At 40.1% G+C, this 27449-nt stretch overlaps 1 protein-coding gene and 1 pseudogene across 2 annotated transcripts in view; one reads left to right on the top strand and one right to left on the bottom strand.

Annotated features, from left to right (window-relative positions):
- LOC124721987 (diacylglycerol kinase 1-like) overlaps positions 1-27449 on the top strand; it is a 326009-nt gene that overhangs the window by 165551 nt on the left and 133009 nt on the right. The window contains exons 15-16 of one of the 2 annotated variants that reach the window (XM_047247158.1): positions 14964-15138; positions 15211-15225. In XM_047247158.1, coding sequence (XP_047103114.1) covers positions 14964-15138; positions 15211-15225 — 190 coding nt within the window. The remainder of the gene's footprint in view (positions 1-14963; positions 15139-15210; positions 15226-27449) is intronic. The other variant, XM_047247159.1, reaches the window with a different exon arrangement.
- Positions 7576-7692, bottom strand: LOC124723437 (annotated as a pseudogene).

Here is a 27449-nt window from a genome sequence, read left to right as displayed (position 1 = left end):
AGGTTTAAATAAAACGAACATTATTGACATTCTAGATCTTTGTTCTTCATGTCTAAATATTTTCATCCCTATTCCGCTACAGGGCTCCGAAATACAGCGTGTAACTGGCGGCGTGTAACCTACAGTATGGCGGAGCGTGAAAAACAGCGTGAGCAATCGAGTTTCGAATTGGAAGAGTTCGGTCACACATGAAAACCACACAAAGTACACACAATACCAGACCACATACGAGCACGGCGACATCTACCACAATCCCATCGATTATTCTCCATACAGTCCCCACATGGTCCCACCCGATTTTCATCTGATTCCAAAACCTAAAGAACTCCTTTGACGACTTCACTTTGATAGTGATGAAGTGGTGCAAGCAGAGGTCAGGTTGTGGCTCCGTGAACAAAATCAAACATTCTACCGTGACGATGTCAACAAACTGGTCGCTCGTCGAGAGGGTGACTATGTTGAGGAATAAATCGATGATAGGCAATGAAAACCTCGTAACACCATTTTGTTAAATTCTGCATGTGAAGCAAAAACGGTTTTTTAAAAACTAATATTAAATGATATAGAAAGTTGCTTCATGTGTAACAGTATTACTGAGAGATTAGAGAAATCCATGCACTTTCAAATCTGTCTTTGATTGTGGAGTTACTGTGCTCTGGAAATACGAGCTTGCACAAACAGATGTAGTTACGAGGTTTTCATTGCCTACCATTGAAATATGTAGACATGTAGAACAAAGATGTAGAATGTTTATAGAGTTTGTTTTAGTTGAAAAGCTGGAAGAGTTTTCACATAAAAAATTCGGAGACATTGCTTTTCAGTACGCCCTGGGACAAGGTAGGTAACTCGTCTTCAAACCAAACTAGCATGCGCTACAGCATTGTCACTCTGGATGGCGGGTGTGCTTAGCGGAATAACGCTCTGGACGTTCGATCTGTAAATTATTTGCCGCACCTATTTGTTTAATTTTATTAGGAATTTGCGTCATTTATGTCAGATAAACGAGGTGCCCAAGCAAATGTTGTCTAATTTTTCTGAAGTTTTCCTAATTCACTCTTACCACAATTTGCAATGAGAGTGCCTCAGTTTATTTTCCGACCTCTTATTGTGTCTGAAAAGTGGCGTGCTAAAATTATAAAAACCGATGCATTTATTTCACTGATTGTCTTAATTAAATTATCTCAGTTCCATACAAAGATACACAGCTCAGTTACGAACGAAGCTTTGGGAATATAGCTACATATCGCGTTAGTTATAACAGAATATGAAATGTTAAATAAATTTTGGTAAGAGATTTAGGAAACGCTTTCCTTCGATCACATCAAGAATTTTAGTACTGTTTCTTCTTTACCGAAACTAAGTCTATGCCAAATTTAAGTTTGTCATTATGCCGGGAATAATCTGCGCAATATTTTCATCTTTTTTCTCGTCTAGTTTCGAAACAAATTGCTTCATTATTTGAATCGGAAAAGAATGAGATAGGCTGCATTCGGCAGAACGAATGTTTATTAATACTGTCTCTAATTTCAGATATTGGCTCAAAACAATACTTATAATCCTCTGCATTACGTTCAATGACAATTCGTATGTCACGTCTTACAAAAAATACAGTTTCTTTCACTTAACAGTCACGAAATAACTTCATTGCGTATGACTATAGGAGACAAAATGTTAGCTTCTAGGCACATGATTATATTTTCTGATGGTACGATAGTGTAAGCAAGAAACTGCAAACATGAATATACTGTGATGATAAAGTAATGTATTCAGTAAACGAGTATGTATCAGGCAAGCATGGACCCACTACCGAATAAAAGTCAAGTCACGAGTTACGAGCGAGCTAGACAAACGTGCTACCCGCAGCTGCTGGATTTCTTCCTAGAAAATTGTGAAGAGTATGGTCAAACTTTTTTCAGGATATTTTAAATACAAGGGGAATATGTGTGCTGCTATGTTAGCTGATTATTACTGGCGTATGAAAAGGAACGCTCCTCCCACACGGTACGTGAATCTGGCAAAAAAAGAGACGCTCTTAAAGTATTTGATGCTTTACATTCTTATGTCATCTTGTAAGATACATATAAAAATATCATTATCTCAAAAATGAGAGGCAGTCAGTAAATTTCACCGAAAATACACAACGAAATCGTATTCTAACCTCCATTACACCCAACTTTTCAAAATTCGTAGCGCAGTTTCGTGCGATTAAAGGATGCTGATGTTAAAGTATTTTAATCTGTTTTTGCATTAACTACTAAAATCGTATTTGCATTATGATATGCGTTTAGTTTTATTCATTTAAAATATTGTCAGTAGTCTGGAATGAAAAAAAAAATTACAATTTTGGTTGGTTATCTAGAATTAATAGCATTTCCTAACGAAAGACATTGAAACCAAAAAGTAAATTTACAATGTTTTGAAAAAAAATTACAATGAAACTTGTACAGCACGGTAAAAGAAATGCGCATTTTACAAACATTAATAACTGTGAATCAACTGTGAACAATACGGCTGCACAAACAAATTTAAACGGAGCTGTGTTCGACATGAACGGTTTTTCCTGAAACCATATTTGACTGGGAGAAGCTTGTTTTATTCCATGAACTTCATAGTGTTAGAACTTGAAATATAAACTTCGATCCTAGAACAGAAGAACGTTAGAATTATTGGTCTCTTTTACTTTTTTATGAGAACGTTAAAAGGGCTCTGACGGAACTGAGAGGCAGATATTTCCACGTGGTACTCGCGTGCGCCACTTGACAGTCAAATAGCACGCTGGGAGGAAGAGAAGCGAACAACAGGAGCCTGGGAGGGGCGCAAAGGACACGCACACGTCGCAGCTGCAGAACCATTATCTGTATTCGCTGGAGGCAGCGGCGCATTCACTGCGATAGCGTCCCTTCAATTAGGCGCTATTTTTACAGTCAGGCATTTCCGGGTAAAGTGACATTCATCTCTTAAATGAGAGTTTGCTGCTCTGCCCGCTGGCGTCGATAAGTTCTCCGGCGCCTCTTCCTAACGCACAAGGACGTGTAAATGATATGAGATGATTTCGACAAGGGCTTCTTAAACTCCACACAAATTAAATAAAAGTTTTCCGTTTCTTCTAAAATGAGACTACGCCCAGGTTGATTATCCACGTGTGTTGCGATAAGACTTCCATATATCACTCTGTTTCCCGTGGACTAATGTGATGAATGTTACGACAATCTAGTAGCTTTTTTATGCCCATATACGAGATGAGTCGAAACTCTACTACCGACTTTTAGACCTAGTCTGCGGAACCGAAGGTATCAGACAGAGAGCAGAAATATGAAATTCTCCATTTAAAAATATATTCGCTAATGAAGACAGTATTATCATACCACCGTTTGACAGCTGAACACGCAAATGAAACGCTTAGAAATAAGCATCTTCGATACTGAAAAACAATCGAGACAATTCAAATCAAGATTATGTACAAAGATTTTACATTAATCACGCTGCGCACTTTACCTCTATTCTAGCTTATTTTATAAAGAATCTCTTGCGCGTGTCTGTTTACAGAAAAGGTAAACCACCGGATGTACAGAATTACAGACCAACATCGCTGACGTCCAACTGTTCAAGGATCTTAGTGCATGCTCTAAGTTCAAACATTATGACGTTCTTAGAAGAAAAGAGGATTCTCTTGGAGAAGCGGTAGATATTCAACAGTAATTACTCGTGCAAGACACAGCTTGCTCTGTTCACGCACGGTATCTTACATATAGCCTTGTAGAGAAGTAAAACGTAAACGATAAAAAGTGGAAACATAAAGCAAATAGAGACTTTTGAAATTTGGTGCAACTTTTATTCCCTCGCTCTTCCTTTCTTTACTATACCGATGACTCCTTGAGACCTCAGATTCTGTCCCAACAACCGAATCCTTCTTTTAGTTATGTTGCTCCACAATTTTTTCCCTTGTTCGATTCAGGACTTCTCCATTAGTTATTCGATTTACCCATCTAGTTTTCAACATTTTACTGTACCACCACATTTCAAAAGGTTGTATTCTCTTCTTGTCTAGACCGGTTGTCATCCACATTTCACCTCCATACAAGGCTACACTTCATGCAAATACCTTTAGAAAATAACTAGCACATAAGTATGCATTCGATGCTAAGAAATTCCCCTTTTTCAGATATACATTCCTTGCTATTGCGAGTCTGTATTTTATATTCTCTACTTCGACCATCATCAGTTTTTTCTGCTCAAATACCACAAGTCATCTACTACTGTTACTGTCCATGAGCACCATCTGTTTCAATTTGACTACATTCCATTACCCTTGTTCTAATTTGGTTGATGATCGACTTATAACAGCTTTTCAAGGCACTGTTCATACCGTTCAACTGCTCTTTAATATACTACTTTGTTGTGTCTGACGGAGAATTACAGTGTCATCGGCAAACCTGCTTGCTCAATGTACAGATTTAATAACACCGTGGACAGGCTACAACCCTGTCTCATTCCCTTCTCAACTACTTTTTCGCTTTCATGGTCATCGACTCCTGTCACTGCAGTCTCGTTTAAGTACAAGATGCATATAACTTTTCATCCCATGCATTTTATCCGTGCTTTCTACAGAATTTCAAAGAGTGCATTCAAGCTGACACGGTCAGAAGCTTTCTCTAAGTCTACAGATGCTATAAACGCAGGTTTACTTTTCTTTCCCCCATCTTGTAAGAGAAGTCAGTAATGATAGCACGTTCCTACATTTCTGTGCAACCCAAACTGATCTTATACGAGGTCACCTTCTACCAGTGACTCAATTAAATTATTCGTGTTACTATTTTGCAACTATGACTTAATAAAACTGGCATTTCTATAATATTCTCAACTGTCAGCACTTGCTTTCTTTAGAACTGGAATTGTTACATTCTTCCTGAAGTCTGAGAATATTTTTCCTGTCTCATATATCTTACTCAGCAGGTGGGCTAATTATGTCACGGCTGACTCTCCAAAGGATCTCAACAACTTTAATAGTATGTCGTCTACTTCACGGGCATTATTTCGGGTTAGGTCTTTCAGTGCTCTGTTAAATTGTTCTCTCAGTATCATATTTTCCATGTACTTCCTGTTCTATTTCTGTAACATTTTCTTAAAGTTCATTTCCCTTGTACGATCCCTCTATATACTCATTCCTATTTTCGGCATTACTTTGTTTAGCGATGCCTTACTACCTCAGCTGTAGATATTTATACAGTTGCTTCTCTTACTTTCAAAGGTCCCTTTCATCATCTTACAGGCGGTGCCTAGCTTCACCCTAGCTACAATCGTACAGCCTTCCATCTGTCCTCTAGCTATTCCCGCTCAGCCATTTTACAATTTCTGCCAACGTCATTTTTAGACATCTGTATTCCCTTTCGCCTGCTTCATCTGCTGCATATTATATTTTTCCTTTCATCAGTTAAATTCAGTATCTCATATGCTATTCAAAGATTTACGCTGGCCCTTGTGTTTTTATCTATTTGTTCATCGGCTGTCCTCACTATTTCTTCACTCAACGCTACACATTAGTCTTTACTGTATTTCCTTCCCCTGTTTCAGCAAAACGTTGGCGAATGCTCCCACTGAAACTCTAAATAACCTCTCGCTCTTTCAACTTATCCAGGACCCATCTTCTTAATTTTCTACCTCTCTGCAATTTCTTGCGTTTTACGATTCATAATCGCTAAATTATTGTCAGAGTTCACAGTGCCCTTGAAAAAGCCTTAGAGTGTAAAATCCCGTTTCTGATTCTCTGCTTTACCATTACATAAAGAATCTGAAAGCCTCCAGTCTCTCTAGGTCATAACGTATACAACTTTCTTTCATGGGTCTTAAATCAAGTGTTATCAATGAATAAATTATGAACTTTGCGAAATTCTACCAGGCGTCTTCCTCTTCCTTCCCTTTCACCAAGTCCACATTTTGCTACTATTTTTCCATATCTTCATTTTCCTACTATCGAATTATAGTCCTCCATCACAAGGCAGTAAATATAAAGAAATAGTAAACTAACAAACGGAAAACGCAATGAGGATTAAATACACTGTTGGTCCAAAACAATATAATCACTGCCCAAGCGAGATTGAATGTCGCCTGCTAGCTTTGCGGGTATGTGACAAGGTAAGAAAAGTATACAGTGCTCCATAATTCATGTTACACACCTTTAGAGGTTGTAGAGGAGAGTTAGTAGATCAAGTTTTACGTAGGAACCCATGTTCCAACACGTCATCTAACGAAACTACAAAGCGTCGAAGTTTCTGGCGCTGGTGCCAGTAAATGAACACTGATCAGCCAGAATATTATGACCACCTACCTAATAGCCGGTATGTCCACCTTTGGCACAGATAACAGTGGCGACGCGCAGTGGCATGGAACCAATGAGGCCTTGGTGACCTCTGGAGGGAGTGGGCACCACATCTGCACACAAAAGTCACCTAATTCTCGTAGATTCTGGGGAGAGGGTGATGAGCTCTGAAGCTATGGTCAATCACATCCCAGATTTGTTCGATCGGGTTTAGACCCGGTGAGTTGGGGGGCCAGCATATCAATTGGAAATCGACACTGTTTTCCTCGAACCATTTCATCACACTCCTGGTCTTGTGACATGGGAAATGGTCTTGTTGAAAAATGCCACTGCCGTCGGGAAACGGATTGTTTTTGAATGAATGGAATTTGTGTATGACAACGTTTAGAATCTTGGGTCGAGCACGGTAACAGCTACATGTACTCTGTTTCTATTAACCCTAGCCTCCCTATTAATGAGTTGTGCAGTTCTTGCTGTAACTCTTATACTGTCGTCGTAGCCCACTTTACTTTGCAGGATTAGATGTCTGATTATTGGAATAACTTTCAAAAGAGTAGTATAGTTTTCAGTTGATATTTCACCTGTTACCAATTCATATTGCTCCAGTACACGTAAACATTCGTCCAAAATTCGCCACTCGTCAGATGTGAAACTCTGGACATTTGAATACAAAGCTAATAAAGAGGCTGCAACGCATTCCTTTTGCTTCATTAGGCATTCTAGCATATGAAACGTCCTATTCCATCGGGTTTCAGTTTCCTGAATTAATATATGTACAAGTTTTTCTCATTTTGTCCTGGATCTCATGCAGTTTTTCATAAACATTCCAATTTGTTTTACAATAACTGACCGTTTTTCTGGTCTTTTCGCACAAAATGCAGAGCATACCGTTGCTGCCCAAAGAACTTTTCTTAACTAAATTGATGGCTTGTGCCAAACAAGACGTACGTTGCATATCTATGTAGCCAATGTGAAGAAGGTGTATGGCAACCGTCATGTTACTGGCATTGTCAGTTGTGATGTCTCATTTGGGAACCACGTTATCCTACAGCACTTAGCACTCCGTCTTCAGGCCACAAGTGGCCCATCGGGACCATCCGACCGCAGTTTCATCCTCAGTTAAGGATGCGGATAGGAGGGGCGTGTGGTTAGCACACCGCTCTCCCGGTCGTTATGATGGTTTTCTATGACCGGAGCCGCTACTATTCGGTCGAGTAGCTCCTCAATTGGCATCACGAGGCTGAGTGCACCCCGAAAAATGGCAACAGCTCATGACGGCTGGATGGTCACCCATCCAAGTGCCGGCCACGCCCGACAGCGCTTAACTTCGGTGATCTCACGGGAACCGGTGTATCCACTGCGGCAAGGCCGTTGCCTACGTTATCCTACGTCTCACTAATATTTAGCGGTGTGTGCCTTTCTGGCAAACGGAATGTATAGAGGATGAAAGCTTTCAAGCATCAATTACTGTTCAGGAAATGACCAGCTTCAGCCATATATGCCTCGCGATTCAACGAGGTCCAAATATTGCCATTCAAGAAACACATGCAGAGTCTTTCACTTCAAAGTTTACAATTTCCTTCTCTTTATGGTAATTTTCTTCAGTTATGTGGCGCAATTTTTTTCGATTTGGTACCGAATATTTTGGGTCCCGCAGTGCAACAAAGCATCGAAAAGGAGTGTCCTGAACGACTAAGAGAGGGTGCAAATCGTCTGTTATCGTGGACTCTAGTGCTACATCTAGTTCTTGCTGCCGTTTACCTCCCTCTTTGAAGTGAAACGTGAGATTTACATCACTGCCTCTCCAAGGAGACACATTTGGCTCGAAAACTGGTCCAAAAAATTACATATCGTGCCGCGAAAAAGGTTGAATAGTTTTGATTTTGGGGTATGCTGTATGTTACTGTCATCCGATTTAAAAATCAAGATCTTCCTACCTTGGCTTCGGGCGCTATCCTACCTATTGCAAGGAACTCCCATTTTGTATGATCTGAATGGATGACATACATACCTGGGTATTTTGCCTGACTCGCATTATTTGAAGAATCAGCCTCTGTATCCGTGGACGTCGGTGTTCCATTGCTCGATAAATTGTGTAATTTGAGGTGTCTAGGCATGCCCGTCATACTTTCTTAAACATAGCGGAGCCCTTTAGAACAACTCGTGTAACTAACGGTATCTCCATCCTCCGCCTGCTCTGTGACTTTCGTTTTCGTGTACCCATATTGATATGAATCACAACTTCATCCAGATGAAACCAGAGACATTCGAGTTGCGAGCACAGTGAGCCGAGAGCGTGTTTGTGTAAGCGTTCCAAGTCAAGTAATAGCCCCGGCGCGTGATGTCGCAGCCAACTATTGCACACTGACGCACTCCACCGCTCTGTCTCTCGTCAGCTTCTCGAGAACTGCTCGAGAACTAGAAACTCCAGCAAATCTCAGTACGCTCGAGTCGCCATACCTCGCCGTCTCATCCCTACTCTACATTTAGTGCTATTCTTATATTATGCGTTTGCAAACGAACTTGTAAAAGATCAACACCATTATCTGATGTAAGATAATAACTGTGCAACCTTAATGCATTGTAGAGGTCTGCAAACGTATTATTAAAAGGCAAATAAAGTAACATGGCAATGCACTTAAGATAACAAAGTTGACTCGTGTCTCATCAACCAGATTCTAAGAGCGTCGACTACGGTAGCTTTCCTAGCAGTCTTGTCAGTTGAAGTCGTAACCGCGCTAGCTGTACGTTAGGTGTAATGCATACCTGTCGGGCGTTATCTTATTTCAATCGCTTAGTTTGCGTATGCGATTAGTGTCTCACGAGATTTTCCTAAAAAATGGAAGTGGTGTTGCGTAACTTAAGGAACGTATTTGTTCTACATAGTTATCTTCCTGCCTGTTACTATAAAATAAAAAGTATCTATAGCAAAATTGAAATTGTCAATGATTGATTGAATTTTTGTTGGAAAATTATTGATGTGTAACGTGAAACAAAGCGATGTTGTTGTAAAAATTAAAAAATTTACTTTATGATATAGCGCTATTACAATAATTTTCTCAAAACAACATAATTAAAAAACTCAAAACAAAAGCATATCATGTAGTAATTCCGTGGAAACGTCCTGATCGCTAAAAACTTTCTTTATGGAATTATTACATGTCGAATTTGGATGGTCGCATGCCTTTCAAATAGAAGACTTTGTCAGTCAAATGGAAGAAAAAACGTATCAAATATCGCTTCAAAATTTGGCCGAGCTTATATGAAACATGTTTGTGTTCTTGATAAGCAATTTTAGATTTATCAGCAACAACAGAAAATTCTAACCTTTGATCATGATGAAGAGCGTTCTATTGAGTACAAAATAACAACAATAACTGTACGGATCCTCGTACGTTTGTGCATGTAAACGGTACTTACATCAAAAATAAGTGCTTTGGTTGCATAAAAGCGCAAAAGTTACGCGATCAACTAATTTTTATTATTTATAAACTCCATTTTATATTTTGTAAGAATATAAAATGCAAACTGTAAAAACATTTAACAAAAATCAAAGAAAGTTCATCGGATCGTATTTTATCTGACACGTATTCATTTACGTTCTTTCCCTACCGATGCTACCAATACCGCTGGTAATCGTAACATTTGCTACGTCGTTTGTATACTATATCAAAACTAACAAACAGCAGTTTTATTAGAGCGCAATTCTGTCCTCTAACCTTCCACATACGTCAAAATTATGAAAAACACAGTATGTCCCCCATCTAGCTAAGAAACTTTTGTTTGAAAGATTTTCTCCTGTCACTAAAAGTGGCTGATGGCTGATTTATTCAGCTGTCTGTCTTAGGTGCTTCACCCAGTAGGCAGCTAATGTTTTGCGCTCCACAGGCTAATGGAGCGCCGCATAAAATAATTAATGTTGGTAAGAAGACCCTGTATGTCACGTGGAATGCGCGATTGTGAAGGCGCACGCTAAAAGATATGAAGCCAGATACCCAGAGCAACAGAAGTTTATTAAGTCAATGAACAAACAGAGCAACAGTCTCTTGAAGTTAAAATGGAAGCACTATGAATAACAAAACAACAGTTCTTAGGTACGTGACTTGGTACCAGCTAGAGTCTGTCACCGTTCACAAAAAGTTCTTGGAGTGGTTGGAGATGATGTCCCGCGATGCGGAGAGCTTATCGAAGTCGTCGGGCGCTAGTCCATTGTGACTTGGGTCTTGATGGTAACTGCGATGCCAGCTGAAGCATCGAGTCCGGGGATGATTAGCGTCGAACGGGCGAGTGCATCGTACTGAGGGATCGTGGACGGTCCGCACTTACACACTACTTACACTAACCTAAACTAATTTACGCTATGTGTGTGTACCACACACATAGCTGGAACGTCCAGGGTATAAGAAGTTAAGTTATCGATGCGATGAAAGAATGAAAGGAAGATAAGAATCGGTGGATACCATATACTTATGAGAAGACATATCCGGAAGACAGAACAGCGGAACAGCGGGAGGGGTTAGAAATATGTTTCTTTCTTTATGTAATGCGAAAATAATGTTCAGTTTACTACCTTTCAAGCAACACAGAAACATTATTTGTGGTATGACAATGAAGTGGTTGTTTCCGAAATTTAACTTCACTTAAAGGTTATATGTGAACCAGGATTTGCTTTAATATGTGAAAGCTATTCATTGAAACTTAAAGCACTATTTCTTTTTAACATAATTTTATTGTTTTTCATTTCTGACGTATGTTTAACTTTCCAAAGTTTACTACTTATTACAATGTTAATTTTACGTCAGTGTGGTTTATAGTTATCCTGTTCAGCTTATATATATATATATATATATATATATATATATATATATATATATATATATATATATATATAAAGAAATTGTTAATCGCATTTTATAATTCCAACAAAAAAGTAGCTTTTTTGTTCTCTATTGTTCCTGTTTAAATGTAAAAAAGGCGATAGAGCACTTGCCTGCAAAAAACATAAACAAAAAAATAAAAAAAATAAAATGAAACCAAAAAGTCCTATTCTTCCCTATAGAAAAAGAAGAAATCAGCAAAAAATGGTAAAGAGATTGCTTGCGATAAGAGGAAAATCGGGGTTAGAGTCCCAGTCAGGCACAAATTTTGATTGTCGTCATTCCATTCTACAGCTGATGGTTGTCCATATCCGCAATTGCGAATACATTTACTGTATTAAAAATTGTTAAGAGCCTTTCCTTGCAATGACAAGAATTTTACTGATGTATTTTACTTAGATATATGAAGACTGTATCAGCAATACTGTCAACAGTATTGTGCTGCCGCTATAACCAGCATTTTGCTGCGCAGAGTGCGACAGTGGAGGAAGGAGGACCAAAGCGGTCACAGCTGTTGAGTGTGTTGGAGGTGCCGTATTCACACTGTGCTGACAACACAGTTTTGCAATACAGATCAATTGGATTTCGTGAAAGTGCATTACAGAGCCACTTTTGTTGAAATGTGGTGCTTGTTTGTAGTAATGATCATGAAATGAGTTATATGGAGTCTTATGTAACTCAGTGAGTAGAAGAGGGATGACATTTTGAACTCTGTTTAACATGTAGGCAGGCAGGCAGCCTGTAACCGCATTGTAAGATCATATGGGTTGGCAGTTGCTCCGACAATGTCGATTTCCAACCTCTACCGACCATTATTAATAAGAGGACAGGACCAAGTTAATGGCGGCACCACAGTATGAGCTATGTTCATAAAGAATATATACAGGAAGAAATGCCTGTTGTCACTGATAATTACGCGCATATGACGTTTTGTCGCACCAACAGCGGTCGGTTATGAAATGTGCATCCGTTATTATCATTAAAAGACAATAATATTACAGTTTTTAATACAAGAGACAAAATTGGATCATTTGAGGGAAATTTGAAATTTAGGATTTCTGCAGTTCAGGAAAACAATTTTAATTGCTTTCCCCGTTTTATATGACTGTATGACTGAAAATAATGTTGATTAAATTTCAAAGCTGTTTTTAGAGCATTTACAAAATTTGGAAAAATTTCTTCTGCAATATTTTCGGAAACAATAAAATGGTAGCTAAGATCGCATGAATTCTTTTTATTCCATGATTACCGGTTTCGGCGAAACTAAAGCCGCCATCATCGGATCTTAGGACACATACAGGTTACAACATCAAGGCAACGTGTATGTGTCCTAAGATCCGATGATGGCGGCTTTAGTTTCGCCGAAACCGTCAATCATGGAATAAAAAAAAATTCCTGCGATCTTTGTTACCAGTTTATTGTTTTACAGGCATTTAGATCGCTCCCACATGACCACAATGTGCTCCCTAAAAAGTATTTTCAGAAGATTAAGAGTATAATTTCTGCTTGCGAAATCCATTTTCCGCAACATCTTAGCTAGCAGGCTTAAGTGCAACATACTATGAAAAACTAATTAACATAATAACTGACTCTGGTTTGAAGCAAAACACAACGATCAGGCATTACAAAATTTCTGGACGAATTTATCAGAAGAATAATTGAGTTTATCAAACCAAGCTATTACTGTTTTACTTCCGTTTACCACTACATAGTTATGTGAAGCAAGATTTTATTATTATGTTGCAACGAAAACAAAGTTCAGCCTTGAAGCTGCACCAGACATTAGAAAACCTTCCGGCATTGTACTTGATATCGGCAAGATATGTAATTTTAGGACACAAAATCAGCGAAGGGATTTAAAACTTCATTCTAATTTGTATGTGTTGTGGAAAAAAATAATTACTAAATACATCTGAAATAAGTAATTATTTTTTCTTGAATGAGATTTTCTCTCTGCAGCGGGGTGTGCGCTGATGTGAAACTTCCTGGCATATTAAAACTGTGTGCCGGACCTAGAGTCGAACTCGGGACCTTTGCCTTTCGCGGACAAGTGCTCTACCATCTGAGCTACCCAGGCACAACTCACGCCCCGTCCTCACAGCTTTACTTCTGCCAGTACCTCGTCTTCTACATTCCAAACGTTACAGAAGCTCTCCTGCGAAAATTGCAGAACTAGCACTCCTGAAAGAAAGGATATTTCGGAGACATGGCTTAGCCACAGCCTGGGGGATGTTTCCAGAATGAGATTTTCACTCTGCAGCGGAGTGTGCGCTGATATGAAACTTCCTGGCGTGAGTCGTGCTTGGGTAGCTCAGATGGTAGAGCACTTGCCGCCGAAAGGCAAAGGTCCTGAGATTGAGTCTCGGTTGGGTACACAGTTTTAATCTGCCAGGAAGTTTCGTGTCAGCGCACACTCCGCTGCAGAGTGAAAATATCATTCTGGAAACATCCCCCAAGCTGTGGCTAAGCCATGTCTCCGCAATATCCTTTCTTTCAGGAGTGCTAGTTCTGCAAGGTTCGCAGGAGAGCTTCTGTAAAGTTTGGAAGGTAGGAGACGAGGTACTGGCAGAAGCAGAGCTGTGAGGACGGGGCGTGAGTCTTGCTTGGGTAGCCACACAGTATACCACCCTCACCTGCCTAGAACAGTCAGATCAACATGGTACATTGTAGTGAACCGAAAATACCCTACGAATGATAAAAAGTACGCAATACATTTGGCGGATTCGCCCATGTGTCAGCAATGCGGCGTGCTGGTTACGGACGACCATCGGCTGGTCTGCGGCGAGGCATTGACTGTTTGGACTCTCGCAAGAAAGATAATAGCGTTCATGCGGCGCACTATCTATACAGCAGTCTCTCCTGACATAGTATTTTTTCCAGAGGAAACGTATTTTCCGCGTCATAAGACAAACGCAGTAGCGTGGATCACAGGTATGACAGTCCATTGTATCTATGGAGACACACGTCTGAACGTACTGGATTACTGGCAAGATGGACACACAAAACTGTTACGGCTACAAAAGTACAAGTATTGGTATGCCAATTTCCTAGTAACGGTTTTTGTGGACCCGCCATATACTTGGGGTGTGCCGGGTGCGCAAAGATGAGCGGCGGTGCTGGCGTTGTGAAACCGACCAAGTAAAGTGATCAGCTAAGGTCACTATACGAGTATGCGACCTAGGAAAAAGTAACGCTTGCCCAGTTAGCAACTGGATGTACTTCAAATTTTGTTCTCATGTCTATAAATACTTTTCTTTAGGGTGCCGGAGGTGGCTCCACTTTGATTTTGTTATTTCATGCTGCATAGTAGGACGGCAGCGAGGTTCCTTCCAGGACAGTTATAATGTGTAAGGACGTACTATGTTTATTTTGTGAATAATAAAGGTATCTGTTTCTCCTATAAAAAAATTGTAGAGCACTTGTCTGCGAAAGGCAAAGGTCCCGAGTTCGAGTCTCGGTCCGGCACACAGTTTCAATTATTTTTTTCTTATTTCTTTAAAACTTTATTATGATTTCTGTGTTATTAGTTATGATTTCAGACTGAATTAATCAATACATAAAGCAACTTTTTCTCATTTTTAAGATTCTGTTAATTTTATTAATCATCAAAATAAGCAAGGTGTTCCATCGAAGTACCAGGATTCCCAAAGCGTCCTGTCAGAGGGAAAGTTTGCGAACCTCTGGTTTAGACATCCATTTGTGGAAATGCGTGAGAATTGCGTAATGAATAAGAAGTGTGTGCCTCGTGCTGACAGCCGTGTCTGTGGCAGTGTGACGGCGTCGCGCTGCAGCTGGCGGGCGGCCAGTCGCTGCAGGGCGTCGCGCTGCTCAACATCCCGTACACCCACGGCGGCTCCAACCTGTGGGGCGACCACGGCAGCCGGCGCATCTTCCGCCGCCGCCGGAAGCGCGCCGGGCCCGCCGACACCGGCAGTGCCATTCAAGGTACAACCCTACCATCTGCGATTTCTAGCCTCGGCCTCCAAACACACTAACGCTCTGCTTTGTTTCCTCCAGCCTTCAAGGCGCAGGGTAGGTAGCGCTAGCGTACGCCGAGCCTAGCATGTAGCCGGTAACCCCCTTTGTCGCCTCTCGCTCACCACAACCGGGACCCGCTGCAGCCGAACATCAACCGCTGATCGGACTATCACCTGGAAACCATACACTATACGTATCAATAAAACCTGTTGTATAAAGAAACTCGAGTCATTTTTACTTGACAACTCCTCTCACCCATATGCTAATGTGTGTATGCCTCTGTAGCTAACAGATATAAGCCGCTCAAAAAAAGTTTTGCACAACCTGTGTATCAACCACCGTGTGTTGGTTCAATTACGAGATGTCTGCACGGTGTGAAAAGTGGCAGTTTACCCTGAGCAATAAAAAGTGTAAGGTCCTCCACACAAGTGCTAAAATAATTTCGTTAAATTTCGGTGACATGACAAATCACTCAAATTTAAAGGTTGTCAATTCAAATAGATACCCAAAGATTACAATTATTAGCAACTAAATCTGCTAAAAAGACCGCCTACATTTGTGCGTCGTCTTCTCAATTATTTCTGCGCGGTGTGGCATCCTTACCAAATATGACTGACGCAGAGCGCTGAAAAAATTCAGCGAAGGGCCACTCGTTTTGTATTAATGCCAAATGCGGCAGTTAGTATCCTGGTTGTGATAAACAATTTCGGGTATCAGTTATTAAAAATGGTGGTACTCGTTACGGCTAGGTCTTTTTATGAAATTTCAGTCCGCAACCTTCTCCTTCCAATGCCGAAATATCATTTTGACTCCAACCTACATAAGAAGAAATGATCATCGTGATCAAATAAGATAAATTAAACCGCATATTTAAAGATTTGAGTGCTCATTTTCCCCACGTAATACTCGAGAATTGAGTAGCACATACTGAGCGTGGTGGCGCAGTGATTAGCACACTGAACTCGCATCCGGGAGGAAGACCGTTCAAATTCGCGTCCGGTCATCCTGATTTACGTTTTCCGTGATTTCCCTAAATCGCTTCAGGCAAATGCCGAGATGGTTCATTTGTAAGGACACGACCAACTTCCCTCCCCATCCTTCCCTAATCCGATCGAACCGATGACCTCGCTGTTTGGTCCCCTCCGCCAACTTAACCAACTAACCAGCCAATGGTGGATATTCTGTAAATAGTTCTATGAACCCTCTGCTGAAAACGTTAGTGTGAATTGCACAGTAAACATCTATGTGTAGGTGTAAATAAAGGACGATACCTCAGTTATTACCGAACAATCTCAGGAAGCAGCGGCATCCATTAAATGTATGGGAGTATGATTAAAGAATGCTTTATAGTGGAACGACCACATAGAACTAATCGCAGTAAAGGCAGATGCCAGGCTAATTCGAAGAATCTTTAGGAAGCATAGTCCACCCATAAATAAGGTAGCTTATAAAATCCTCTTTTGGCCGATACGTAAATATTGCTTTTAAGTCTGGAACTTTTACCAGATAAAATTGATGGGAGAAATATAGGAGATCCAACGGACAGTAACATGTATCGTCACTGGTCTTTTAGTAGGCTCTAAATTTTCGCTGAGATGCTCGTCCAATTCGAATGGCAGACGCTACAAGAGAGGCGTTGTGTATCATGGTGTGGTTTACTGTTGAAATTTCGAGAACTTAGGTTCCTATAACAGCCAACCAATATAATGCTTCCTTTATACAGCGAAAACACCATGAAGGTAAAAACAGAAAGGCCTACCCTCAAACGTTCTACCGCGCACCATTCACTATTCAAACATGAAAGGGAAATTGTGACTGGTGCACAAAGTAACGCCTGGCATACACACTAAGGTAGATTGTAGAGTATAGATGTAGATGTAACACGGAATAAAAGAATTACCCTTTCGTAAGTAAAAAGAATACTAACAGAATCTTCCATCGGTTCATTTATTAAAAAGAATACTGTACAGTAAACAAAACAACAATAACGAAAATAAAGTCAGTGAGAAAGTACACTTCCTTGCATGCTTGTAACTTCTAAATCTGCTGCTGGATAACATTCAGTGCTGTGTTGCTCTCCCCCATGCATAGTAAGACGTTTGTATCTTCCTTGATAGGCTCTCTACTAGTTGAAGATTTGCTACTTAAGCCTGATTCATACTTCGGCAACGGACTTCCGCGCCAATTACATCTGTTCAGAGAATGCTTGATCGTCTTCGTGTCGGTATATGCGGTCAACCACTCAGTGAGAGGGGAGTTAGGGCACGGGGAAGGGGGAGGGGGACGATCGTGCATTATCACGTTGAAAGGTGACCCCATCGCTGAAATGTTGACTGTAGGTCTAGACAATACGTTGGAGGATTCTGTCATTTTATGCACAGCCCTCAAATTATCCTCGAATGCGATGAGAGACGTCTGTAGATTACAGCTGGAAACATGTATGATCCACCTCCCCGCTAAACTCTACGTACTCCATACCTAACATTTGCTTTGCATCTAGGCACTGCTACACCCCTCTACCACGATCATCAGGCATCAGACAAATACAGTGCTCGTCGGTGAAGGGAATCCGACGTAATTAATCCAGGATGCATTCTAGATGATGGCGGGTTAGTATTGTCGTTCGGTATGGACGCTTAGAGGCCAAACTGATCTACATTTACATTTACATCTACATCTACATAGTTATTCTGCAATACACACTTAAGTGCCTGGCAAAGGTTTCATTGAACCATTTTCATACTACTTCTCTACCATTCAACTCTCGAATGGCGTGTGGGAAAAAGGAACACCTAAATCTTTCCCTTCGAGCTCTGATTTCTCTTATTTTATTACGATGAACATTTCTCCCTACGTAGGTGGGTGTCAACAAAATATTTTCGCATTCGGAAGAGAAAGTTGATGATTGAAATTTCGTAAATAGATCTCGTCGCAAAGAAGACCGCCTTTGTTTCAGTGACTGCTACCCGAACTCGCGTATCATGTCAGTGACACTCTCACCCGTATTGCGCAATAACACGAAACGAGCTGCCCTTCTTTGCACTTTTTCGATGTCCTCCGTCAATCCTACCTGGTAAGGATCCCACACCGCGCAGCAATATTCCAGCAGAGGACGGACGAGTGTAATGTAGGCTGTCTCTTTAGTGGGTTTGTCGCATCTTCTAAGTGTTCTGCCAACAAAGCGCAGTCTTTGATTCGCCTTCCCCACAATACTAACTATGTGGTCTTTCCGATTTAAGTTGTTCGTCATTGTAATTCCTAGGTATTTAGTCGAATTGACAGCCCTTAGATTTGTTCCATTTATCGTATACCCAAACTTTATCGGATTTCTTTTAGTACCCATGTGGATGACCTCGCACTTTTCTTTGTTTAGTGCCCATTGCCACTTTTCGCACCATACAGAAATCATTTTGTAATTGGAATTGATCGCCTGATGATTTTACTAGATGGTAAATTACATCGCCATCTGCAAACAATCAAAGGGGGCTGCTCAGATTATCACCTAGATCATTTATGTAAATCAGGAACAGCAGAGGGCCTATGATACTACCTTGTGGAACGCCAGATATCACTTCCGTTCTACTCGATGATTTACCGTCTATCACTACGAACTGTGACATCTCTGAGAGTAAATCACGAATCCAGTCACACAACTGAGACGATACTCCATATGTACGCAATTTGATTAATAGTCGCTTGTGAGGAAATCTAGGAATATAGAATGGATCTGAGATCCCTTGTCGACAGCACTCATTACGTCATGGGAATAAATGTGTTGCCCGAGAACGATATTTTCTGAATCCGTGTTAGTTATGTATCAATCGTGTGGAGAGAGTTGCGTACTGTCTGCCTGTGCAGAGTTGCCTCCAAATGTGAGCGTGCGCTTTTCTTGTCTCCTATGAGCAGTAATTTGTTGGTAGCAGTCAACGGCTGGTGCTATAATAGTAGACGACCACTAAGAGACACACCTTTAATCTTTTGAGTGGTGCACTCCATTCGATAGGCGGCTTCCATTTCAGATGAGCCTTCTTGCCGTTAAGTGTCAGTACGCTTCTTGTCGAAGCTTGAAGTGGCCCATCGGGGCATGTTGGCACAACGAAAAATGTAAATGAGCTGCGCTGTCCCGTTTACGACTGGACACACACTACGGTCTGTTTCACTGCGCTGGGCATTCAGGTTAAATTTTACTACCATTACACAGAAGGCGATTCCCTGTGATCAAAAGTGTATTCAGAATGCAGTCTATGACAGGAAGACATGCAAATTAATCAAGTCATGAGGATGGTGCAAAACTTTTTCGGAGCGGTTTAGACTAAGTAAAATTTTAATGTAAATACTGAGTCAGAAAGTTAGATGGGTGGACCGTTTTCTAAAAGGTAAAGTTCTGCGAATAAAGCTGTCTAGATCGCTTACTAGGGCAGACACTCGTTCCACCGAACCTCCACTAATGTGGTGTAATCCAATATCGAATATGTTGTGAAAACTATGGAACTAACCTCAAATACATATGTGCGTCACGTCTGGTACAAACGTTTGTTTCACTACGTTGATGCCTTGTTTGAATGTTCGTAGCCGGAAAAGGTACTTGAATACCATACGCTACACCTACTTCATCCGTCCTCAAGGTTTATGCACCCCAATATCACGTACCACAGTTAAAAGTACTTGTCCTGCAATCGCAACACCAACACAAGGTTTCATTTGTCTAATATCCTAAATGTCCCCAGCCGTAAAACAAAAGATTCTCCAACACTTTCTCCAGTGCTGTGGTCCTTTGAAAGGGTATAGTGGATTTCCTTCCCCATCTTTGAGTGATTCCGGGCTTGTGTTCCGTCTCTAATAACCTCGATGTCGACGGGACGTTAAACCCTAATCTTCCTTCCTGCCTCCCTGTGCTGCTGTCCGCCTATGGAACATGCAAACTGCGCCCTGTGAGCAATTCGCTACCCTATCGCATTGACGAAGAAGTGGAAGCCCTTCCTTTCTTTCAACCTCATAACGTTTCCTCTAAATACTAACTTAGGGCTGTATGGCCACTTTTTTGCGTCAGGTAGTGAAGCAGACTTTCACATTTTCTCCCGCTAACGATTCTTTCTTCTTTCGTGCTCACTGTCAGCCGCGACACAGTCTGTCTTCCTTCTTCATTACTTATGTTCTATCACGTACCTCTTTCTCTTCGTGTCCCCTCCATTTCTCGTCCATTGCCGCCTAGTCCATTGAAACTATAAGAGTGAAATCCGTTGTTCATTCTTTGAATGGACATTTCAATTATGATTACTGCATGTGTCTGGGCTGGTTTAGCTCATGATGTATGTAACATGATTTAATTCGGTGTAACCAAGTAACATCATTGACTTCTGAAGAAGATACTTATAGTAGTATCGAAACCTAGGTCAAGTTTAAATAGATTTCCGGTAACTGTTTGGCTGTGTACTTTAACAATAGTACTTTAATAATCTTTCTGCTATATCTATTACTGACTGTCGCTGATTATATCCTTACCTCATTATCCTATCTATTTGTAAGCGCTGTTCCCACATTAGATGTTGATGCTGTGATTTTCTGTCCGAAGAGTGGTTTGGCACAACATGCTAGTCCATCCTGTGCATGTCTCTTCGTATCTGTAAACTTCTGCAACTTACATCAATTTCAAACCGCTTACTCTATTCAAGCCTTGGTCTCCCAGCACTCCCCCCCCCCCCCACCCCCCCCCACTTCTTTCCTTAATCAATATCAAGTGCCCCGTTCTGTTCGTCAAACTGTGCCATAAATTCCTTTTCTTCCAAATTTCATTCAGTACCTTGCCGTTACTCATATTCAGCACTGTTCTGTTGCATCACATTTCAAAACCTTCTATTCACTCCTTGTCTGAACTGCTTATGGTCACCGTTTCACTTCCTCACGAGGCTCCGTTCCTCACAACTACCTTCAGAAAACTACCTACCACTAAAATTTATGTTCCATGGTAACAAATTTTTCTTTTTCAGAAAGACTTTTCTATATATTGTCAGTCTGCGGTCTATACCCTCTCTATTTCGACAATCATCAGCTCAAATCCCTCCCAAATAGCAAAACTCAGCTACTACTGTTAATGTCTCATTTCCTAAAGCAACTCCACCAATTTCACCTGATTTAATTAAGATGTATACCATTATTCTTTAACTTTTTTAGTTTTTCAACTTATAACCTCTTTTCAAGACACCATCCATTCCGTTCATCTGCTCTTTAACGTTCTTTGCCGATTCTGACATATTATAGTATAATCAATAAACCTCAGTCTTTCATTTTCTCTCTTCTGAAATTTGATTCTCTTCCAAAACATCTGTTTTTTCCTTAGTATTCTTAATGTAATATAGTCTACAACTCTGTCTCACTCCCTTCTCAATCACCGCCTCCCATTCATGTCCTTCGACTCTTACACTGCTTTCTGTACAAATTGTAATCTTTTGGCCCCTTTATTTTATTTCCGCTGCATTCAGATTTTCAAAGAATATATTCCAGCCAACATTTTGAAAAGTTTTTCCCTATAAGAGTAGGTTTACATTTGGTTAAGATGCCTTCTAATGTAAGTCGTAGGGTCAATGTTTCTTGCGTGTTCCTTCTTTTCTCCGGAACCCAAACTGATCTTCTCGAGATCTGTTTCTACTCGTTTATCCAGTCTTCTGTAAAAAGTTTTTTTCAGTATTTTGAAAGCAGTCTTATTAGCCTGATAGTTTCGTAGTATTAACACTTGTTAGCACCTACCTTCTTTGGAAATGGAATTGTTACATTATTCTTGAAATCTGAGGATATTTCACCTTTGTCGTGCATCTTGTACATCGGTGGAATACTTTTGTCATGGCTGGCTCTCTCAAGAATCTTAATAATTCTGAGGGAACGTCGTCTATGTCAGGAGCCTTGTTTCGACTTATATCTTCAGTCATATTCTTCTGGGAATATTATATTTCCCATCTCATATTCATCTCCTCCCTGTCCTCTTCCTATAATATTGTCTTGAAGCTAATGTTTCTTGTATAGCCTTTCTGTATATTAGGTTCACATTTCAGCTTTCCTTTCTTCGCTTACTACTATCTTATTATCTGAGCTCTTGATGGTCATACAGCTGATTACCTTTCCTCCAAAGGTCTGTTTAATTTTCCTACAGGTGGAATCCCACTTTACTCGAGTGATACATGCTTCTACAGTTTTTCATTTGTTATCTAGCCATTCCTGCTCACCGATTTGACCTTCTGTCAGTCTCGTTTGTTATATTCTGTATGCCGTTTTGCACACTTCACTGGCAACATTTTTTTTTATTTTACTCTTTCGTCAGTTACATTCTTTATCTTTGGTCGTGTTCAAGGATTCCTATAGGATCTTGTCTTTTGCCTATTTGATCCCCTGCTGCCATCAGTATTTCATCTCTCAAAGCTACAAATTCGTCTTCTGTTGTATTCTCTTCGAGTGTTTCAGTTACTCGTTGCCTAATTCTCCCTTTGAAACCATACAACCACTTACGGTTCTTCAGTTGCTCCAGGTTTCATCTCCTTCTTAATTATTATCGTTCATACGAAAACAATGTCCGTTATGGGCTGTACAGTATTCAAAGTTATTTGCTATTGGCCAGTTTCGAATTTTTAGTTACTATCAAGCAATGTGTAAGTATATCTAAACACTGTGGACCCACACGCAAACAAAATTATTAATTTATATCATTTAAAGAAAGATTTCCCGGTGAGATTAAAGCAGAGTCTAATGGCCCTAATCATTTCAGAGAAAATAAATAAATTAACCAAAATAATGGTGTGTACATTATCAAATTATTTTGCAACATGTTTCAGCTACTGCAAGTATCAGATACTATAATTAAGAAAAAATAGTATAAAAATTTAAAAGTATAACGAATACGCTATCTGACAACAATCATAATATCCAACCCACCAAGTACAGAACTTCTGAAACAAAGTCCAGTGTCGTTTTATGGGAAAAAAACCTATACTGAGGCGGGATTTCGATAGTCAATTCTACGCTTGTGTTGAATGCTTTTATTTTTATGGCCATAAACGTGTAAAATGACAGAGTGCGGTAAAATAAGTATTCCTTATTTTAAATTACAAAATATGACCTCAGTAGGTACGATTTCACAACATAAAAGTTGGTATTTCAAATGAAAGCAACACATAAGTGTGGAGTCTACAAAAGTAAAATACCGAGAATTCATCATATTTGATTTATAAGCACGTATCATTTATCTGCGTTACTCTTCTGTTTATATAACATGCTGCAGTTATTATGTAAGTTTTTCGTGTAGGTATAATTGGTTTCCCACAAGATTGAGGAAATGTTGGCTTAAGAACAGAATGGCTTTACAGATATTCACGAAATTAAATTTCAGAGTTTATTAAATCGGTATTTTGGAACGCCAAAAGTCATACAGACCAATGAAAATCAGTTATACAATAACGTAGCCAACCTTACAGACGTAAACTTGACAAGTGTTCAGTCACCGTTAGTAGATAAAGCATTGAAATTTAATATCGCCTGCCAAAATTAAAATTAAAATGTTTCAAAACGTCTAAGCTTCGTGGGTGGCGTCTTACTGTTCTTGACTGGTAGTTTATACATAGTATCACATTTTTTTGTATTACTTTTCTTCTTAGTTACAGGGTCTGATGAGGGCCTCAGAGGAAAAATATTATAAATAATGTAAGAAAGAAATCATTAAGCCTTCTGGACAGCATTATTCACAGAAGTACATAATTGTCTCAAACTAATTTCAGAAAACTATTCGCTTTATTAATAAACTTTTTTTTTATAACTGCATGTATGCGTCTCGAAATAAATGTTATGAATTGGCACGTACCGTCAAACGCACTAAACTGAAAAATACGTTTCTGCTGCGGTCATTTTGCTGCAGTGAGTATGAAAACTTGTGTTGTGGAGCAGTGGAGCAACACGTCAGCAAGGAGCTTCATCAAAAACTTTCAGAAATATCAGCGAAGAGACGTTTGACAAACGTTCAAATCTACAAAGCGTAGTTATAGGTAAAAAATTGTACCAATGTTTGAATACGAAAATGAACTATCAAATATTCGTCTCGGTTGGAGTGACAGCCTGGAGACGTAGCGACAAGTAGCTAACAAGTGCGACAGTTGGCAAAACTTCTGTAGCTATTCCTCTCGTTGTTACTGGAGCCATTGCGGTATTCTGTCGACTGAATAAACGGAAAATATGTTTCCGATTTGACAACAAGAGACTGACGGACGAGTAAACGACAACACACATGGAAATTCGTCGTGCAAGAAATAAATATAGGAAAATCGAGCCTGTCAGCAGAAAAAGTAATTTTAGAAACAAACCCATTGTTTTTCCACTCGCATCTTTCAACGACAATTTCTATCGGAAAAAATAAATTACTATATATTTCATTGCTATGTTTGTCTGAGATACAACTTTTCTGCAATCAATCCTTACAGAGATGAGACCGTGTGCTACCAGTTGTTCTGTAATGGGACATGTATTCGGCAAGAAAGCGTATTCTTTTTACTAGACGTTTTCGAATGTCAGTCACCCCACCGGACAAAATATTAGTCACCTCTTTAAAATATAACACTCGCCGCTTTGGATAGCTGTAGATGTTGTAGAATCGATGGAATTGGTGTGTCTGTGATAATCTATTGTATGAAATCAGCGCAGTAATGGCTGTTCACGTGGAGACATGACACAAAAGAGATATCGTTCGTTCGCTTGCATATGATCAAGCCGTGAATGAAGTTACTCACTTTGGTGGTCTACTGCGCAAACTGCCCATCGTGTTTACGGGAAATGCTGCACGAACAAGGTCTAGAGATGTCTATCACGTTTTGTCAATTATAATCGGATTCAAACGCGATATAAATTGCTGATTCAGCGAATGGAGACTCACCTCAAATAGTTCCCGAACGAGCACTGAGAGAGGAGCAATGGACATCTGAGTCGGGTACCTCGCAAAAGACGTTTTCCTCAAAGCGGCTTATAAGCTAGTTGCACGACTTTGGTGTGCTGAACAACACAGAAACTGACCAATAACTGATTGTAGGCGTGTAATGTGGTGTGATGAGTCGCAATTTTGCCGTTTTGCAAGTGATGTTAGGCACAGTCTGCAATTAGGCGCTTAGCCCACAGCGTGTGGAGGGTGCAGTTCACACCCTAGGTGTTCTTTAATTTTTTTATAGATTCGTACCACGACTAGGTCTCTTTCAGTCAGGTTACCATGAATTTGAACCAGATGTTTATTCAACATTCTCTTCACCATGTGTTGCCCTTTCTTCTACATCTTCATGATGAGCATATTGTGGACACTTCTATCTTCCAAAATGAGGACAACCGTGTTCATAGGCCTTTACGCATACATTCCTGGTTTGATGAACACTCAGGCACTCAGTCACACCTCCACCTACCCGCCAAATCAGCCAGTCTTAGTTACATAGAAAATATACGAGTCTGTTTACAGGAGTGTGTGAAACGCAGCAATCAACGTACCACCAATTTGTTACGTCTGTGAGAGCTAATGTTCAATGACTGGCTTCTGCTTGATGTAACAATCCAGAAGAAACTTGTGAGCTCTCTTTCTCGTCGAAATCAGGCCATTACCAAAGCCAGAGGCGGTATTAGAAGGTAGTAGAATCACGAGGGCTGATAGAACAGGGCATTGTTTTCGTCGTAATTTACCTTCTCTGTTCTTGCATTGGTCATAATTTAATCATACTCTCGTTCTCTCATTTTTGGGGTGTAGGTGAAGATATTTCTGTTTATGATTGAGGACAATGTACTCTACAATATTACATCAGTATTCACTTCATTTGCAGATTAATAATTACAGATATTACGAGTATCATGCTTTTAGGTTTGTTAGTACCTCCAGGTATGCATGGCACAAGCAAGCCATTAATGTAAATTTTCCCCAAGCAGCGGAGACATGTGGACGCAATAAGAATAGTCTCTTCTGACAGGCGTAGTTCACTTCGTGGCGTAGGTACGACGGTACAGAAAACATCATACTATAAACTATGTGATGGGTTTACAGGAAGACTGTTAGATGCAGAAAAAAGCAACTAATACTCTGAAGCGTGTGCATATTACGGTACCAATTATCACAATATCGTATCAATACCCCTAACACACTCTACACAAGTTGAAAGAAGCACGATATAAAAGCCTCAAATTTAAAATAAATGATAGTGCAACTACAAAAAAATTTCCGTCAGCACTTTTGAATGCTATCTTCACAGTACTGTGTAATTTACCTCTACATGTATAGTGCACAGGACACTACATTGCCTGTCAGGAGATATATGGTAACAGTATTAGTGAATTTCCATCCTACTCTATTCGCCTATTGAACAGGCGAAGGTGACTCTCTGCATGACTCCGCACATGCCCTAATCTGTCTTACTTTACTCTCATGGTCCCTACATGAGAAAGACAATGGTGACATCGAATAATGGTATTTAACGAGCTCCTCGTCCAGGCCATGAATGCCAAAGGCATGCCTATCGGCTTCCGTGTCATACTCTGCCTTGCCGCGTCAAGCGCGTATAGTATGGAGGCGCAAGTGACCAACACACCACTCAACTAGCCCATTTGCCGACAGCCTAGATCGTGGAGACGTTACTATTCGACCTAGTAGCTCCTCAGTTGTCTTCACGAGTCTAAGTGCATCCCATAATAGTCCTCTCAATAAGGAAAAATCTGTGGCAGTACCGGGAATCGAACGCGGATCTTCCCCATGGCAGCCATTCAGCGGACTCGAATTATCGTCTAGCCTTCTCAAATATCGGTTCTTTAAATGTATGCAGTAGGATTTCTCAAGAAACACATCATCTTTATTCCAGACCACCCATTTAAGTTCCCCAAATGTCTCTGTTAGTCTTTAAAGTAGTCGACTGTATTGGTGTCTTCTATGAGACCTTCTTTGCAGATCCACCATGATTCCCAGTAACCTTTTCAAAAAATGGTATATTTGCGTATACCTCCCGTACTACGATTTTGGGTGTCTGTCATATTTCACACAGCCTCATAGTATTGTATCTACATACTTAAACAAAGTGACATGCTCCCTATCTTCGCACTATCTTTTTATCAGATACCACAGAGTTCCCTCCCTTTTTATGGACATTATCTTGAAATTGACAGTTTTTAAGAAAGTTTCAGTTCATTACAACAAGTGTATATTATGTCCAAATAGTTATACATTTCCTTACGATCATCCAATAATGATATTTTCCTGTAGAGAACAACATCGACAACGAACAATGTGA

Source organism: Schistocerca piceifrons, chromosome X (genome assembly GCF_021461385.2).
Source record: "Schistocerca piceifrons isolate TAMUIC-IGC-003096 chromosome X, iqSchPice1.1, whole genome shotgun sequence".
NCBI classification, from domain to species: Eukaryota; Metazoa; Arthropoda; class Insecta; order Orthoptera; family Acrididae; genus Schistocerca; species Schistocerca piceifrons.
The sequence above is the reverse complement of the archived record's forward strand: the minus strand, read 5'-3'. Positions and strand labels throughout refer to the sequence as shown.